Source organism: Chelon labrosus, assembly GCF_963514085.1.
Source record: "Chelon labrosus genome assembly, chromosome: 16".
NCBI lineage: Eukaryota > Metazoa > Chordata > Actinopteri > Mugiliformes > Mugilidae > Chelon > Chelon labrosus.
In genome coordinates, this window is record NC_140349.1 from 15,465,898 (window position 1) to 15,483,846 (window position 17,949).

Sequence of the window (17,949 nt, forward strand, 5' to 3'; positions counted from 1 at the left end):
ACCTGTGTGTTGGTAAAAGCTCCTTCAACATGAAATAGAGACGGGGAAGATTAGTTTCTGTTGGATAGTGAAATAGATGCCTCTGAGCACACTTCTTCAGTTACTACACAGACTTATTATTATGAACAGTTTAACTGAATGAAACCCCCTTGTATCATGCATTTTTTAAACACGTCAGTCACTAATTCATTTTGCAACTCCAATCAGGAAATTAATTTAATATCAACCTAAGATCATGAACTTGGTAGAGGTGTACAGCTGTTAGCGGTGCGGGGGCTGACGACGTGGCCACACTGCTCCGAGCATGGGAATCAATCTGTTGGATTTAGTTATTAAATTATTCCTCAGCTGGACCTGGTGAGTCATCATACTGCATAGGAGATGAGGGCATTTTATGAGGACACATTTTAATATGTGGCCTCTGTGACAAGCAAAGGCCACTTTGGTACTTACATTCAGTTTTTAGACAATGCATATGAAATCATTCTAAGAAACAACGGCTCATAGTTTGAGTAGTACTTTAGTTACAAAGAAAGTGCCTCCGTCATTTGAACTTGTCACTTGAACTTGAAGGGAAACTGTTGGAATGATGGCGCTGAAGGTGACCTGTCCATTGGGTAAATTAATAGCCGGCTAACAAGACATTGTCACATTGCGTTGAACAATTGTTTTTTGATGTTTGACTCAGGATGCAGTACCACAGATCTGATTTATCTGTTCATGACCCTTTGACGTGAAGGCAGCTACTTTAGCACGAATGAAAAATAAAGTAATTCCTCACAATCATGGAAGCCCTCCCTGAAGTCATTCAGATAGCGTTGCAGCTCCTCCAGTTGGAAAAACAAAAGCATGAGTGTTTAAGAGAACGTCCTGTCTGATTTGTAGCTATACTGAAATCACCCAAAGGTGTGGGCCAGCAGCCCATGGCCATGGAAGACGGTTTGACACTGATTGGACGTGATTCACAGGCACAGGAACTGTCAGTGACGCCTCGCCAAACACTGTGGCTGTAGAAGAATCCCTTTCTTTTTTTGTTTTTTTTGTTGTTGAGGTATTTCACAATCGCTCCAATGAAGGAATCGCCACTGCTCAAAAACTAAACTGTAATAGAGAGGTTCGTTATGTTAGTTGCCAGGCAGTTTCACAAAAAACACTGGATGTACATTCCGTCACTGGATTTGGTCGACACTAGTGTATACTGCAAAAGGACGTCAAGTTGTTTTTTAGAATTGTTTGACTTTTTGGGAAAGTTGAAAGGAGAGTTTAATGACATGATGATCAGTACTACTTGACATCTGTAGGTAGCAGCTGGCTAGCTAGCTTAGCATAAGGACTGGAGTTATACTGTATATTGTTGCTGATAGGTGTATCATTTCTATTTTATGTCCTGAATGTACTCTTTATGCCAAGCCACATGAACTGTCTCTTTGCCGTGGCTTCACAGTCTATAAGAGAGATACAGGAGCTTTGTGGATGTTCATGTGTTTCCCCAAAATGTCACATTATTCCTAGAATAAAGATGAAGAGAGAAAAGACTGGAAAATCTAGTTAAAAGTGAATAGAGCTTTGTAGGTTATTTGTCTCTCTACCAATATACCTCCAGCTTGAACATGGACATAGCCTTCTTAGAAGTGTTCACCAAACCAACGTTTTGAATTATTGTCACACCATGTGTATCCTGCCTCATAGTCCTCCGGAGAAGCATGCAAGCCACATGGTGCGCGTCCCTCCGGAGAAAGCCCTGACTATTGAATGAATCCTTGCACAGTGTTCTGAGGACTTGCCAGAGTCTTTGTCAACACTCAAGATCATGAGGGCAGATTGGTTTGAATGGGATTATTGATCTCATATCCACAGCTGAAGTGCCACTTTGAGGTTGTTGTTGTTGTATTTATTACCGTTGAAAATGAATTTCCCCGGACTATATTCCGTTGGTAAAAGGTTGTTTTTTGTCTGACAGTGTTATGAGGATTTCTTTTTGCGAACAGTGGACCTTTTTTTCCCTGCGACGGCATCGTACAACATTAAAAGAAAATAAGATCAAACAGCAAGCCTCTCCCACCTCGGGCATGACATCTGGTGAGAACCTAAAAGCTGAAAAGAAAGGACAAGAAAAGTCAAAAATATAGCAGTGAAGCTGTTTGTCCCTCGGCCCTACATTGGCTGAGGGCGTACTTGTTCTCAGCGGAGGTCATTGAAGTGTTATAATAGCTGAACCCTCGGAGCACGGTGCTCATTGATCCTTTTCTAAATATCACAGCTATAAAGAAAGCAAGGCTTTCTCTGATTTTATGTGTTTTGCAAGTGGTTCTTTTGAATTGTGTTATAGTTTGGCACTGATGATACCAGCCTTAACATAACAGCTCCATCTATAAAGTCTGACAGCCCGCAGCAGGAGGCATTTCACCAAACGGCGCTGAGATATGTGTGCGTGAGGATAATGTTCATGTCTTTGACGTGCTTAGTGGAGGGAGTGATTTGCTCAGTGAATGGCTACATTAGATGCGAAGCACCGCAAGTGAACCAGTTAACGTACATCTTTCTATCCTACGTGTGTTTTTGTCCCAGTGTGCAAATAATAATTCCTTAAAATCTGTTTTCTCATTTCTCATTCTCAGGAGCTGGAGAGAGTGACGGCGTTGCAGACCAACCTGCAGCTGGCAGCAGTCATTTGCACTAATGCGAGGAGGTATTAGTTTTGCGTTTATACACATACACATCTATATTCACTAACTGCTTAAACAACTCATTCAAATTGCATCTGCGTATTAAGGGCTCTCGGCCTGATGATACGATCACAAATAACAAATTGTTTCGCCATCAAAAACATGTCACTACACATGATACTATCTGTTCTAGCATATGTTTATTAGGCTTGGTGTTTTGTCAAGGGAAAAAATAAGAAATTGTGTCTTAGTATCACTAAATTTGCCTTAACTTGTACAGAACTGTGGCCTCGGCTGCTAAGGGCATTTTAATCCATGTAGTTTGGATGTGCTCTAATGATTCGGGCCATTGGGTCACCCACAGCGTTGTCACCTTTTATAAAGCTGGAGACAGGACTAATTAAATTAGAATGCTTAGGTATCTACACCGACTTTACATAGAGTGGATGAGGCAGATGGGTCTGAAAGTGCTTTACATCTGCATCCTTTCTATTGACCAGCAGGTGGCGACTGCACTGGTTGCAAAAATTAAGATTGTATAAAAGTCTTGATTTATTGTGGCGGTAAATAGTGTCCAAATTAATTTATGTCTCAGTCACTAGTTCTAAATCTTCGTCAATACAGCTTGGTCACCATTTCATAAAGTATGGTCTCATTTAGAGTTAAACAGATACTGATGCTGTTGAGAGTTGATACATTATGATTGACTAATAGTCACTACATTATATGGTCGCAGGGTTCTCAGGCAGATCTGCTCCTTTTGAGCTTGACTCTCTTGTCCAAATGTCAATGATTTGTCTAATTACATAAATTCTTCAAAATAATAAAAGGTTTTTGGTGCTACCATGCATCTGTTGCAATTGCAGTACAGTATAGACATGCATCTCCCCAATACTGATATCAGTATCAGTTTCATAAATCCAGAACTGGTTGGGCAATAGTGTTTATTGGTGTACATTCTACTTTCAAAAACAGTAATACTGACCTTGGATTACTTTTGTGAAGGCAACTGAGTGTGGCGAAGGAGGGATTCACCGAGGCCAGCCTGGGTTTACTGGCCAATCAAAGAAGACGGCAACTGCTGACAGGCCTGCTCAAGTCTCTGAGGACCATCAAGACACTGGTAAAGTTAACCCGCATAGTTTACATACACAATAGTGTGCTCTAAACCCCATTCAGTTGTGGCGTAAGACATGAATAAATAGGCACAAAGACCAGAAGAGCAGCTCTGCTGAAGAGTACCTACAGCAAGTAAGATCCAATACAGGCTCCAGCAGTCAGGCTAGACTCCACTCTGATTTACAAGTGAATCTCACCTCAAACCTTCGTTCCTTTAGTCAAAAGTAACTGCCGCATTTTTATTGAGTGCTCAATCTAGTCCTGGATTATTACTCTGAAATCAAATTAGCACCTGCTATATTGAGAGTGTAGCCGTACACAGACTGTGTTGGCTATTGAATTAAAAGAGTGAGTGGTAGAATTCAGACAGTCATCTGGAAGCTATCCTTTAAATTAATTGTGACTGCTAATGGAAATGTATACACCTTTGTGTACTTTCTGTAGTATTATGATTGTTTGATGTGATTGTTTAGGTCCGTAGGAATCTGCTGACTCATAAGGCTGCAAGACTCTTCCCCTGATTCGTGTCTCCCTGAAATACCTTCATGAACACACTGTGTGACATGTTACTGTTGAGAAATGAATCACCGTAGTGTGAGATAAAAAAAAAAAAACTGCAACCTTTCCTCCGCACATGATTTAAAATTAAGATCGGGGTTAATCAGTCACACTCTGTTTTAATCATTCACTCATTTGCTTTGATCATTTGCACAAACGGCAATTATTAAAAGATGTTGCCGGCGTTGTCGCAGCGGGAAAGCCCGGGACTGGTTTTGAACTAGTTATCATGTCATGTTGCGTTCCTCTTAGTTATTTCATGCCGTGTTCATTTCCTCTTCATGTTGCTCTTCCCCCTCACAGCAAAGAACAGATGTGAGACTCAGCGAGATGCTTGAGGTATTGTAACCACTGCGCGCACACCGACACGCATGCAGAGATGTTTGTAATTGACGTGAAAGGTTAAATACCAGTAGGGATTCTGCACTGAAAGCTACACTCACACAAAAACAGGATGCTCTGACAAACAGGCTTAATTCTGCAATTGTCACAATCAACTGTTATCCAGATTTTTTCAGACTATACTGAAAGTACAAGGAGAGTTATGTATTTTTTTTTAACATAAAACCCCGTTAAATGACCTCACCTCTCTCTTCCTTTAGGAGGAAGACTATCCAGGTGCAATCCAGCTCTGTCTGGAATGTCAGAAAGCCGCCAGCACCTTCAAACACTACAGCTGCATCAGGTACAGTATGAGCAGATTGATAGAGTGATATTCGAGTGTATCCAATTGGAGTAGGCACGGACTTCATTTTCTGGCTGGATGGAGAATTTTCTGATATAAATAATGATCTTTTGGAGGTGAGACGGTCTGAACTGAGCTGACGCCAACTCTGCTTAGGTGGAGGTTGGAAATTTGTCTTCTTTAACACCGTGATCCTGTGTTTCCTTGGAGATGCAGATCGAAGAATGCTGTGCGTCTTTTTTTTTTTTTTTTTTTCCCCCTCAAGGTTGGAACTTAATTGCCAGAAAAGTTTTTTAGTTTCCTCGAGTTTCCCTCACCGTCGTTGCCTCGTGTCTGTTACATTGCATTCACTATGACGTCAAAATAGTCCTGAAAAGTTTTTACCCATCTCCAGACGTTGTGATTGGGCTTTTAGGTTCGAAAAAAAAAAAAATAAATAAAATACGTAGTCTGAATAGGGAATGAGTGCCGCCTTGCTGCAATCACAGTTTGGTGCTGGCTTATTTGGTGCAATAAATGTCTGTCAGCTTCCGTCTGTTTCTTTTTTTTTAATGTCTTATTGTGAAAACTTTGAAGTAGTTGCTGGATCTGAAAGTATCAAGTTACACAGTAGAGAGACACATCTGCTGTACAGATGGTTAGACGGAAAAACGCGCCAGCTGACAGACAGGCAGAAAAACTCAATCTAAAGCACTTGAAAACACCTGAGGCGATGCGGATAACGCGGCAGTATTTTAAATGCCCACACATGGCTGTCGTAACAAACCTCTATTTCTGCCCTTTTTCTTTGGGCGAGAGTGGGATTTGAAAGGTTGCTCAAAAAAAAAAAACAGACTGATGTGGATGAGTGTCTGTGTGCGAGATGTCGAATACCAGAGAGTCAATCATCTCTGGCCCTCTGATTTCTTATGTAACTATGGCAGTGGGTGGGCGCCCCAGGGCTCCTTTTTTATGTATTGATTAAGGATTGATTAAAGTGTGTCATTACCAGCTTCCTCTTTCAGGCAGAGACATGGACTGAATATAACAAAGCTGAAACAAAGGCAACTGGACTTGAAGGGTTTCTTTAAGATGTCTATAAAACGTAATATAAAATATAAAAAGTGAAAAATACAAGATAAGATATGTACCATTATACACCGATCAGGCATAACATTATGACCACCTTCCTAATATTGTGTAGGTCTCCCTTGTGCCTCCAAAACAGTTGTGACATGGGCCTTCTGAGGGTGTCCTGTGGTCTCTGCTAACAGAATGCTGTTAGTGGGGGCCTTTGGCTCCTATTTGTTGAGGGGAGGGGCCTCTGTGTATCATCCCTCAGATACTTGATCAGTTTGGGATCTAGTGAATTTGGAGGCCAGGTCAACACCTTGTTCTGTTCTTCATGTTTTTTTTTTGAGTTGTTCCTAAACTGTTTTTGTGTGTGTGTCTGTGTCAGGCTGCATCCTGCTGGGGAGTGTCATTGCTATGGGGTGGGGGTACCTGGTCTGGTCTAGGTGGCTGATACGTGTCTAAGTAATGTCCACATGAATTCCAGGTCCAAAAGTTTCCCAGCAGAACATTGAATTATGTTATTTTCTTCTCCTGTCATAATGTTGTGGCTGATTGATGTACATACAGTCACACGTTAAGTTCAAACCTAAACCCCAAGTAACATTGTTTATTCACCGTGTTAACAGTGTGGAGGAGACAGTGAGGATCTTGCTGTGACAGTGCCATTTAACTGTCAGCATTGCTGCTGGGAAGCGGTGATCAATAAGCCAATATTATGCACAGGAGATTGTTGCGGAAAGAAATCCTCCCACTTCTCCCTCCCACTAGCAGCTGCTGTTTACTCATGTGGCTATCACTTTTGCTTTCACTGAGACGATAATTTATAGTTAATGGAGTTGCGTGTCCGTGGTGACGCTCGGTAAAAGTGCTGGATTGGTGGGGTGTGGAGAGTGGACCTCGCACCGTTTGCCGCCAGTGTTATCACCCGCCACAGCAAGGCCATCGGCGTTGAAGTGTTTTTGTGATCATAATAAAAGGAAGCGTGCACATTTTTATGAGTAAGATTGTCGTTGGAATTGCAAGGGGCTCCCATTTGTGATTAAATGGAGAAAGTCTCACCCACGCTTTATGTTGAAATATTCTTTCTAATGCTTCTTGAACACAGCTGCTTTTAAAATGGGTGCACTGGTCACGCATTAGTCTCTCGCATTAGCACACTTTGCTTTTATGCTTTCTGTCCAAAGCTGCCAAATCCCTGACTGTAGCATTGTCCTCTGTAATCAGCTACTTTCCAGTGCTCTGCTTTTGTATTTAACCTTGTAGCTATGCTTTTGCATGGACTACTGAATGACATGCATGTAGGTCTCGTCACATGCCTGCCCCTCCTCTGCCTCCGTCCCTTATCCTTTAAAAGTCAGTATCATTTTCCCAAGAAGGCACTAACGCGGCCTCATGCTCCGTCTCGATACGTTTTCATCAGGCAGCTATTCGGCTGCCCCGCATATCAGCAAATTGTTCATAAACTGTGAACTCTGCTGTGACCTTAGAATAACACAGAGGCCATCTAGCCTAGAGCTTAGAGAATGTGTTTTATTTCTTTCACGGTATAATAATTTCATAATATTTCCTGCCTGCGGAAACATATCCTCAGCCACTGTGGTATGTAGGAATATATGCTTCAGTTGGACACATTTATGGTTTATTTTACACATTTTACGTCTTACTATTTTATGCCCACAAATTACTAGTGACCTAAAAATTCTGCAAAAATAGAGTAGCCATTGTCTGAGGTGCACTATGAAACTCGACTGCATTGAAATTACATCTCTGACATGTGATAACGGAACGATGCACACAAGTTACAATGCTCAAGGGTCATAGGTCACACACGCAGGCTATGGTGTAGACTCAGTGTAGATCCATTACAGATGTACAAACCAAACTTAATGCAGACTCGACCTAGCCTGGCATATCCAGACAGAATTTGCGGTGTGTCGGAATATGAGTCTGCTAACGCGGCATTTCAGTTTCATTATGTTGAGCATTTTAACTGATCCAGAAAAAAAAAAAAAACTCTGTAAGCAGCTGGGTAGTCCTACAACCAATCAGAGTCATTTTGTTGTAAACCGGTTAAACTCCACAATGCACAGATGACGTGTATGACTATGTCTGCCTCATAGATTGTCAGCAGGTTATTCTAGGTGAGGTTCCTCCAGATTCCCCACTTCAGCTAATGGCCTCTTAGTATTGAGGGAGGTGATCTGCTCAGGTGCTGCCTTGTCTCCGAAGTTCAGCTGCATGTTCAAGAGGAGCAAAGGGCAGGGAGAAGGGCAAAGGGCTCCTGCATTCATTTCTGTGTCACGGATGTTCACACTCTCAAACACACAGTTTTGTGCGTGCCGCCCCCGCGTGTCACTACAAACAGTGCAGCAGTTCGTAAATTTATTCAGAGGCACGGCGCCTTCATGCTCTTCGTCATGGCTGTGGCCCTGGATGCGTTGGAGGCTGAAAAGCGAAAGTGTCGCAGGGCAGATTTTTCAGTCGTGGCAGTGCGTCGCTCATATCGGGAACGTGATAGAGCCATACCGTTCACACTGACGTATCCAAAGTGGATTTGATTACTTTGATCTGAGTGACAAGTTCTTTTGGGGTTGTTTTTCACGCTGACAGAGTTCGCTCACAGTGCGTTCGTCTGTTTTCTCGATTTATCGCCAACGTGACTTTTTCGGTTAAGCTTGCGTGCGTGGAGGAAAGATGATTTTCATTATTTGTACACCCTGTCTTTTTCACGGTGAGCTCCAATTATGCTGGGTGCCTTTAATTTCTCCTGCAAACCTGCTTTAGTCAGACGTGTTATCTCTTTTCCAAATGTTTGGATTTTAATTGGATTTTCACATTAGCTACTGGTCTAAGTAGTCAGTATAACTGACAGACCAATCAAAGCTTACTCTCTTAGAATAAAACAGCGCAACACCGTGAACCTAAAGGAGGAGATAATAAGTGCATACCTACAGTAAGAAATTAGCATCTCCAGTACATTTTAATAAGCTGGCAAGAAATGAACAGTAAACCTGCACATATCCACGTTTTGCACAGACTCTGACCTAGAAAAACAAAATAACAAATAAATAAATGCATGGATGATGTGTGATCTGATAAACAGCTATAGAAGCATGGTTTACGACCCGGCGTCAGTGTTGTAATGAAACCTTCAATTACAGAAGCAGGGGCCAAATATCTGAATATTACATTATATCTTGCACAATCTGCTGGTCTGGATTTTTTCCCTCTTGCTCTTCCTCCAGACTCCCTCCTTCTTTGAATCCTTCTCACACTCTTCTTTCGTCTCCCCTCCGACATCCCCTGCTCCTTCGCTTGCATAATCGCGCTCGCCGTTGTCCCTTCTCGCTGTGTTTCGCTCTTTGAAGCCCTTCCCTTGCCGCTTTCGTGCCCCTCCGCCTGCCTGGTAGCGGCGTCTACGATAGCACAGCTGCACCAGAAAATGGCAGCCTCTCTGAAACTGTAAATCCGGAAGACCCTTGCAAATACAGCATGTGCTTAGCGAGTCGGCAAGTCACCGTGGAGCGGCGTGCCTCGAGGCCCTGCGGACACCTATTGCTGGTGATAATTGAAAAAGGGGTGAAAAAAGCCCCTCCTGATTTTCACGTAATTCTATTTCAATCCTCTTGTTGCCTGCAGGGAGCAGATTGTTAATTAAGTTTTTCTTCTCATCTGTTATTTATGCATTCTGTCTGATCGTGGAAGGGTGCCGGTATGTAGGGAGGGCTGCATCTGTACGCTCCAGAGTACGCATTGGACAGTGCGATCAAGTAATATATATATATATATATATACTGGGCATGGACAGTGTAACAGTAGATGACCTGGGTTATTGGCCTTGGGTTGACCTCTTGTGGTGTTCCTCAAATGCACAGAGATTAAAGTTCTTGTGTGGGTTGTTGACTTCCAGATATTCATAGATCCATTTTATCGCATATTTGCTTTAGTCTTGCAGTTCATTTTTGAATTTGCTATGATATTCAATTCAATTTTCAATTCAATTTTATTTATATAGCGTCAATAACAATACAAATCGTCTCAAGACGCTTTACAAAACCCGGCCTGAAACCCCCAGAAGGCGACAGTGGCAAGGGAAAACTCCCTTTTAACAGGGAGAAACCTTGAGCAGAACCCAGCTCATATGGAGGGACCCATCTGCCTAAGGCCAGCCGGGTACAGACAGAAGAAAGAGAGAAGAGAACAGCAAGATAAACCTACATCTGTCATAGATACCGTACACATATCTGACTAAAGCGTACATGTGGAATCTTAAGATACAAATTGATGATGTTACATGACAGTTTGAAAATGTAAGAAGAATCATAGGCAGGTTGAAAAATTGTTCATTCAGGTAGGAGTGGATAACTGCAGGATTCCATGAAGACTGGGCAGGCTGATGAGACCACGACAACAGATGTAGTATGGAGCTCCACAGGAAATACACAACTCCAGGCCAGAGATACTCCGAGGTTAAATGGTGTAAATGGAAGGGGAGCTTATTGATTGGAAGTAAATCAGGATGCAGCCCAGCTGTTATTACATTTCAAAATTATATTTGAACTTTTTTGGGGAGATTACATTTATTGCTGAAAGATAGATGAGAAAATTAATGGTTATTTTCTGTATACTGAAGGTATGGATTGCAACAACAGGTAGCTGGATTATTTTAGCAGAAAGACTAAGCTAAGCTAGCTGCCTAAAGCCTCCGTGTTTATGTAAAAATTTGATTATCCATGTCCGAGGTACTGCAATCTTGAGTATCTGCTGATTGATAGCAGTCCGATACAAGTAAGCTGCGAGCAATATACTCCGCCGAATGCGTACTGTTTGATGATTCTCCTGCAAGGGTTTAATCAAGTTCCTCTCAAAACGCTCATATTGCAGTCGCTGTTTTTTCTTCCTTGGGCTTAAAATAACTCCACACTGCTGAAATGATGACAGAGCCGCTGCCCGGCCTCACTCACACATTCTAGTTACTGTACGTGCCGCTGATCTGAGCTCTTCATGACACATCTCTCTTTATGGCGTGTCACTCAAAGCTTTGGCGTGGTAGTTTAGACTTATGGATTGTATCGCTGTCAGGCTGACAGTATCAAGCTGACACATCCCTGGTAAAGCTGATCACCTTTGACTTCATGGGTAGTTATTAGCTCTAAATATTTATATAGTACACCAGCGAGGCCGTCACTGGTATCTGTCAGGTTCAAGCAGGCAAGATGTACGTCAAACGGAATATAACTATAAACAAGTGAAAAATACAAGATATGTGCCATTAAACACCGATCAGGCATAACATTATGACCACCTGCCTAATATTGTGCAGGTCTCCCTTGTGCCTCCAAACTAGTTGTGACTCATCAGAGACATGGGCCTTCTGAAGGTGTCCTGTGGTGTCTGGCAACAGAATATTGTTAGTGGGGGCCTTTGGGTCCTATGGGTTGAGGGGAGGGGCCTCTGTGGATCAGGCTTGTTCCAGTGCATCCCACCGATACTTGATCAGTTCGGGATCTACTGAATTTTCAGGCCAGGTCAACACCTTGTGCTGTTTTTCTTGTTTTTTAAGTTGTTCCTAAACCATTTTGTGAGTTCTCCTGGGGATGGCTGCTGCCATCAAGGAGTGTCATTGCTGTGGGGTGGGGGTGCCTGGCCTGGTCTAGGTGGGTGCTACATGTCTAAAGTTTCCCAGCAGAACATTGTATTGGCACAAGATGGTCAATGTTATTTACTTCTCCTGTCAAGTGTTTTTAATGTTGTGGCTGATTGGTGTAGGTGATCATTACTGGTGACAGGTCTAGTATTGAACTTTAGAAAGACCCACTATGGCTGCTTCTCCTCCACTTTGACTCCAATGTGTGCGTTTTAGTTGATTTAATGATATGGTGTGTGGTGTTAGCCCCTGTTGCTCCCTCTTTACTTTTTTCTACTACCTCCATCGTGCAGGACGATTTTTATTATCTCATATTCTCCTCCAATACTTTTCGGCTCGCGGTTTAGCTCTTGTTATTTGTCAAACTGCAGCGTGTGAATACATGGGAACATTCTATAAAGAACACAGCATTTATCCTCTTGGCCTCTGCCCCTCTGGAGCATCTCCTCAGTCTGGCTGCCAGAAGCACCAGCCTTTGTTTAGCAGTCTTCTGAGCGTTGCACACGGACGTTTGGGTGTACTTCTTCAGCTGCCAGAGCCTGACATTGATCAGTTCAGCCTTCTTTAGTCCAGCCAGCTTTCTAACTTCTTTGTGTGTTTTTTTTTTTTTCCACAAAGGATGCCGCCTGTGCTGCCTTGCTTTCTGATGCTGTAGCTCAGAATTTAAGGTGGAACCAGGTTTTAATGGTGATTGTGAGTAATACTCTGCTGCTGTGCCATAGTGATGGTAAACTGCCATGTCACCCTTGGAAGTTAAGTTCAGACTGTCTCTTAACTTGGTTTAATAAACACCATGGGTAACTCAGACCCACACACATTCTTTTTTTGTTACCCATTTTAGAAACTCCCACGTTGGACTCAATCTGTAGTCCCCTCTCAGTTCCTCAGCTTCCTCCTCCTCCTCAATCTCCTCACCCTCTATCCCCGGCTGAAGCTAAGATGCTTAATTAGCAATTTGTTAAGGACACTTTCTCCCCTGGGCGACTGCAGACTCACAAGGCACAACATAAGAGCAGGATGACCTGGAAAAGACCCCGAGCACAACAGGGACAGAGGCGGGGAGGGGGGGGTTCAATGGAACAGAAGATGATTATGGATGGATGCGGTGCAGCGGGAGTCACGAGGGAATTTTATCGGCGTCTTGGGATCTGCAAAATAGTCGCGATTCCGGGTGCTACCTCGCAGCTTTTGAGTTAAAAGCGTTTTGCGGGATGAGGCAAAAGCTGAGAACGCTCCAAAGGATGCGTAGGCGTTTTATGCCTTGGATAGCACGAAGCAGGCACTCGCACACACAGACACACACACTGACTGAAGTAAGTATTCTTAAAGTGTATTTCACTGTAGAAATCGAGAAAGGTGAATTTACTTCTAACACAAATTAACACTTGCGAATAATACATTACCCTGTTATATTGATTTCTATATTTATTTAAACTGACCCCACATCCAGCTTCAACAATCTCCCTTTTTTCTCCGCAGCGAACTGAATTCCAAACTTCAAGACACTCTGGAGCAAATAGAGGTATGAGCTCCCCTGGCTTTTCTCTAATTCCATTATCTGAGCGCAATATCAGTAAAGTAACCTTGTAATTTTCCAACAGCCTTCATCTGAAAGAACCAGTCTCTACTTCATTTTGACATTTTGATAGTTTGCCTCTCTCATTCTGGGTCTGCCAAATATTGACACATTTAGAAACTCATTATTGTGAGTGTAGCACAGTAAATTATATCTGTTTCATCTCTAGCTGCGTCGTGATACTCCTGTGTGTGTGTGTGTGTATGTGTATGATAAATGGTATGCAAAGCAATTTTCTCTGCAACGCGGCTGCCCCGCTTGAGTAGATTAATTACTTACACTTTTGTCTGTACACAAGGAAGAGGCGCGCGCGTACGGACACATGCGCCGCCGCTTGCTGTGGCGCATGTTTGTTTACCTGTCAGCGTGAGTTAGTGAGCACACAATGCGAAATCCTCTAAAATCGCTAAGGTAAACACGTGCACAAAGCGCCGTCACGCATTCTGAAAGCCCGTTCTGGTAATTGGTTTAGTGGTTCACAGAACCTGTCCCTCCAAGAGTGCTTAGTGACGATAAAAAGTATAAATATAAATGTGGAAATACGTGTTCTCCACATGTGCACATCAAAGTGTAGGCTGTAGGTGCATATATGTTTGGACACTGACACGATTTGGTTTGATTTAAGATGAGATAATCCTTTAATTTATCCCACAGTTTCACAATGAATATAAGCTGTGTGCTTATGCAGAGTGTCTGAGGCTGTTCACATCCAAATGGGAGGAAATAGTGCAGGAATTGAAACCATTTTTATAGACGGCCTCTTTTTTCAGGGCTCAAAAGTGAATTGGCAAATTTACATATCCATGAATTAAATGTTCAGGTTTAATACTTCCCTTTGCAGGAGTTCACTACTTGAAATCTGAACTAGAGCGTCAGTTAAGGAGGGTTTCCTTTAGTGTGTTGCTTTGGAAGACCTTAACTGCAGACGTCTTCAGTTCTTGTTTGTTTGTGGCTCTTTCTGCCCTCGCTTTGATCAGATGATTGACTCTGGCATTGCAGAATATTCAATTCCTTTATGGTCAAAAACTCCCGAGTTTCTTTCACAGTGTATCTGTAAAGGTTCGCAGTCATTACGGTCATGGTATCCAAAAAACAAAACTCACCCAAGTAGCTTCCGACTGAACTATAAAGCACCGCCCAGTCGGCTTTGCTTTGTTTGGCTGAATCTGAGCCGAGAGTATATTATCCCTTTACACTGAAGAATTCATCAATAAACACTAGATACCAAGTGCCACTGGAAGCCATGCGTGCCCATGCATCACGCTGCCTCCACCCTGTTTTACAAATGATGTTTATGCCTCGGCTCGTGAGCTGTTCCAAGCCTAGTCGGTTTCATCTGCGCTGAGAGCTCCTTTGAGCACAGGTTGTGAGTTCACGCCGGGTTTCCAAATACCAATGCTACACTTGGAAACGGCTCCAGAGCTTTTAACTTAGCTTAATTAATGAATAAATAACGAATGAATAGCCCAAACCTGACTGTGAAACGCCTTTTGTTTCAACTGTCCAATATCTTTCAAGCCTTTGAAACAATGTGAATTAAAAAAACAGTTTGTTAGTCCAACATCTTTCTTCTAATTTGGATTTGACCACCCTAAAATTAAAACTGACACTCTGCACTTTGTGTCCAAACATAAGGTATATGGACCTAACCGATTGTAATCATTCAGCAAATTTCTTAGTGGTATTACTGGCTTCCAGTAATACTACTTATTCTGTATTTATTTTGTCAGCTGCAGTCTCAAGTGCAGCTTTAAATATAAGACATGAGAGAAGACTTTGTCACGCAAGGCATTGGATCACTTAGCATTTGTCAACGCTATACGGTTTGAGGTTTATCACGTCAGGGATGCCATTGCACTTCCCTGTACTCCCTGGTTTCTTACAATCCTTGTCTTACTTTATGTTTGTTTTTTTACCTTTTTTTTTTATGTCTTTGCCAAAGACGTACACACATTTATAAATATACATACACCCACATCCAATTACCTGCCCTTGCCCTTGTGTGAGAGCTTTACATCTGCACATCTATATCTAAATCCCTGGTCTTAACGTTGATAATCCCACCTTTTTTTTCTCTTTTTTCCCTTCCCCATACTTTGCCCCCTTCTTTTCCTTTGTCGTTTCTATTTCTGGCTTCCAGGAGCAGCTTGACGTCGCCCTGTCGAAGACTTGTAAGCACTTTGATGTCTCGCACTACACCAAGGTCCAGCTGGCATACACGCTCCTGGGCAAAACACAGGTCAGTGCTCCGACTAGTCCGCAGGGGTCGAGGGTTGGGGAATGGCTAAGCCTGGCTGGATGTGACGGCTTGCAGGATTTGCCCTCCATTGTCTGACTCCTTCTCCTATTTGGGGAGCTTTCAGCCAAGTTTGTTGGAAGTTTCCTTGATTCTTCCTCTCCTGTTCACGCACCCCTACTATTTCTGGAGTGAGCCCATTTAACTGGCAAAGTTATTTCCCCACTTTCACAACCCGTTGCCAACTTTTACAGTTGGACAGCATAAAAAATGATCCACAGATGAGCAGCTTAATCCATCCTAGAGAACATAAGGGTGTAATTCGGTTTATTCAAGTTTCTGTTTATTATTATTCATTTATTATTTTTCTTTTTTGCCGCGGTGGCTTGTTTTCACTCCAATGATTAACAGTGTATTCACATGCTCCTTGGGTAGTTTCATTTCCCGAGTTGGGGAGCTGTTTTTTCGACTTCGGTGTGTGTTCACGGTCTTTTCATTTTTAATGTCGAAATAACACATGTGCCATCGAACATCAAAGGTGACAGATCAGGAGAGCCATGATATCTGAATTAATTTCATATACAGTGCATATACAGCAAGTCAACAAGTTGTGTACCAAGATTTGTTGTTGTTCCAACTTTGGAAAGATATTAAAGAGAGTTTTCCCCATCTGGAAATCATTTTTCCAGCATCACATGAACGCCTGATTATTCTAAGGTGTTCTTCTTGGAGTAAGGAGCATTTTAGGCTCTTTAGATGAAGCACGTTCACTGAGCATGCTTGTCATCTTACATGATCCTAATGTGCCCTCTTTACTGTCAGTCAACTGTCACCCACTGAAATCAGCCACAAAAAGGATTTGTAATTCTCCAAAATAATCCTTAAAAAATACTGAGTAAGCTCTCTGATCTTCTAAACTGCAGAGATGATGCTGTCACCCACAGCATTTTTTTTTTGTGTGTGACATGTTTTTTTAAGTAAGTGCAGCAGTTTGTTTAAAGCTGTGAAGTCTAAAAAACATGCTCTAGCTTCTGTTACACGTGCATGTGTATGAATAAAATAGACTATAACCTTTAATGACAGGCTCTTTCTGTCTTACTCTTTGTTCCAGTCTAAAATTAAATGGAGCAGATTAATGCTCTGCTAACATGGCATTTTACTAGACAGGTTTAAAATCTGTTTCATTTTTCTCAATGGCTGACGTTACAAAAACCACATTCCACGAGGATGCATTAGTGTTTAGGAGTGCTTGGCTGATTAAAGTAGAAATTTGGAATTAAAGTTGTTCACTTGCTGAGTCTTCGGAGAGAGAGAGCGAGAAACCAGAAAAAAAAAAAGCGTCGTCTCGTCCCAGCACTCATCAGCGAACACAGCACTCCACTGTTATTCACAACTCGGGCTGGGTGTTCAGAAATGCGCCGTGTGCCTCTTGACATTAACAGGCGTCCTTGAGGTGGAGACTGCGTCATCGAGGCTTGTTCAGAATGAATCATGTTTTTTTTTTTCATCGCTGCGACGATGAGGATTTTCAGACATAAAAGCAAACTAAGAACTTATTGTGGGCTACGTCTTGCTGTTGCCCCTAAGTGACTGTTGTTTTTCTGATCCTCTCGGCTCATCACATGAAGCCCCTTTCTTTATGAATCTTTTACTTTTACTACAGTGCTCACACAGGCACACTTTAAATCTGATGCTTTACACAAATGAAGTGTGCAAAAAGGTAGAAATCCACCCCACAAAGCACTGTAACACACCACATAAATGGTATATTTTTACTTCTTACACTGGTCTCTTGGCTCATTCAGTTTGACATGTGAATGAATCTGTTTACTTTAGCATTTTGTTAATAACTACACCTATTAGGGTCGGCGGCTGAAGATTATTACAATGAAGGCCGCCACAGTTGCCTCTTTTTTCTTGTCTGCGATCCAGGTTCGGCGCAGCCTGCAATTTTCATGGTGTTGTTGGGACAGATGAAGCGAAACTCCATCAGAAAGAAGGGAAGAAATGTAATTTTGGTTTGTGGCAGCAGGGAGTCTAGAATGGATGTGGGCAACATTTTGTGGTCAAGAGCTTGTGGGTAAGAAAATCTAATTCCACTGCAACACCCACTATCATGGGCATTGTTCAGTACCGTCCCCTCCGACACCGGTGTCCTCATTTCTCAAGGGGTCCCGGAGCAAGACAGTGGGTGGGAGCTGGAAAGTAGAAAATGGTAGTAAATGCATCTTAGCTTTGAAAGGGACTAAACGATAACAGTTCTGTGAAATCATTGTTCACAAAAACTTTGAAATTAAATTTTTAATTACTAATGAAGAAGTAATCAACACATTCTACTTTATTAAACTGCTCAACATTGGTTCAAGTGACTAAGTATAATGTGTTTAACATTAATCAAACAGAAAATCA

The 17,949-nt window shown here is 42.3% G+C and overlaps 1 protein-coding gene across 3 annotated transcripts in view; it reads left to right on the forward strand.

Annotated features, from left to right (window-relative positions):
• vps50 (VPS50 subunit of EARP/GARPII complex) overlaps positions 1-17,949 on the forward strand; it is a 115,465-nt gene that overhangs the window by 21,813 nt on the left and 75,703 nt on the right. For all 3 annotated transcript variants that reach the window (XM_084563463.1, XM_084563464.1, XM_084563465.1), the window contains exons 6-11: positions 2,619-2,689; positions 3,672-3,789; positions 4,647-4,682; positions 4,946-5,028; positions 13,208-13,250; positions 15,445-15,543. In XM_084563463.1, coding sequence (XP_084419589.1) covers positions 2,619-2,689; positions 3,672-3,789; positions 4,647-4,682; positions 4,946-5,028; positions 13,208-13,250; positions 15,445-15,543 — 450 coding nt within the window. The remainder of the gene's footprint in view (positions 1-2,618; positions 2,690-3,671; positions 3,790-4,646; positions 4,683-4,945; positions 5,029-13,207; positions 13,251-15,444; positions 15,544-17,949) is intronic.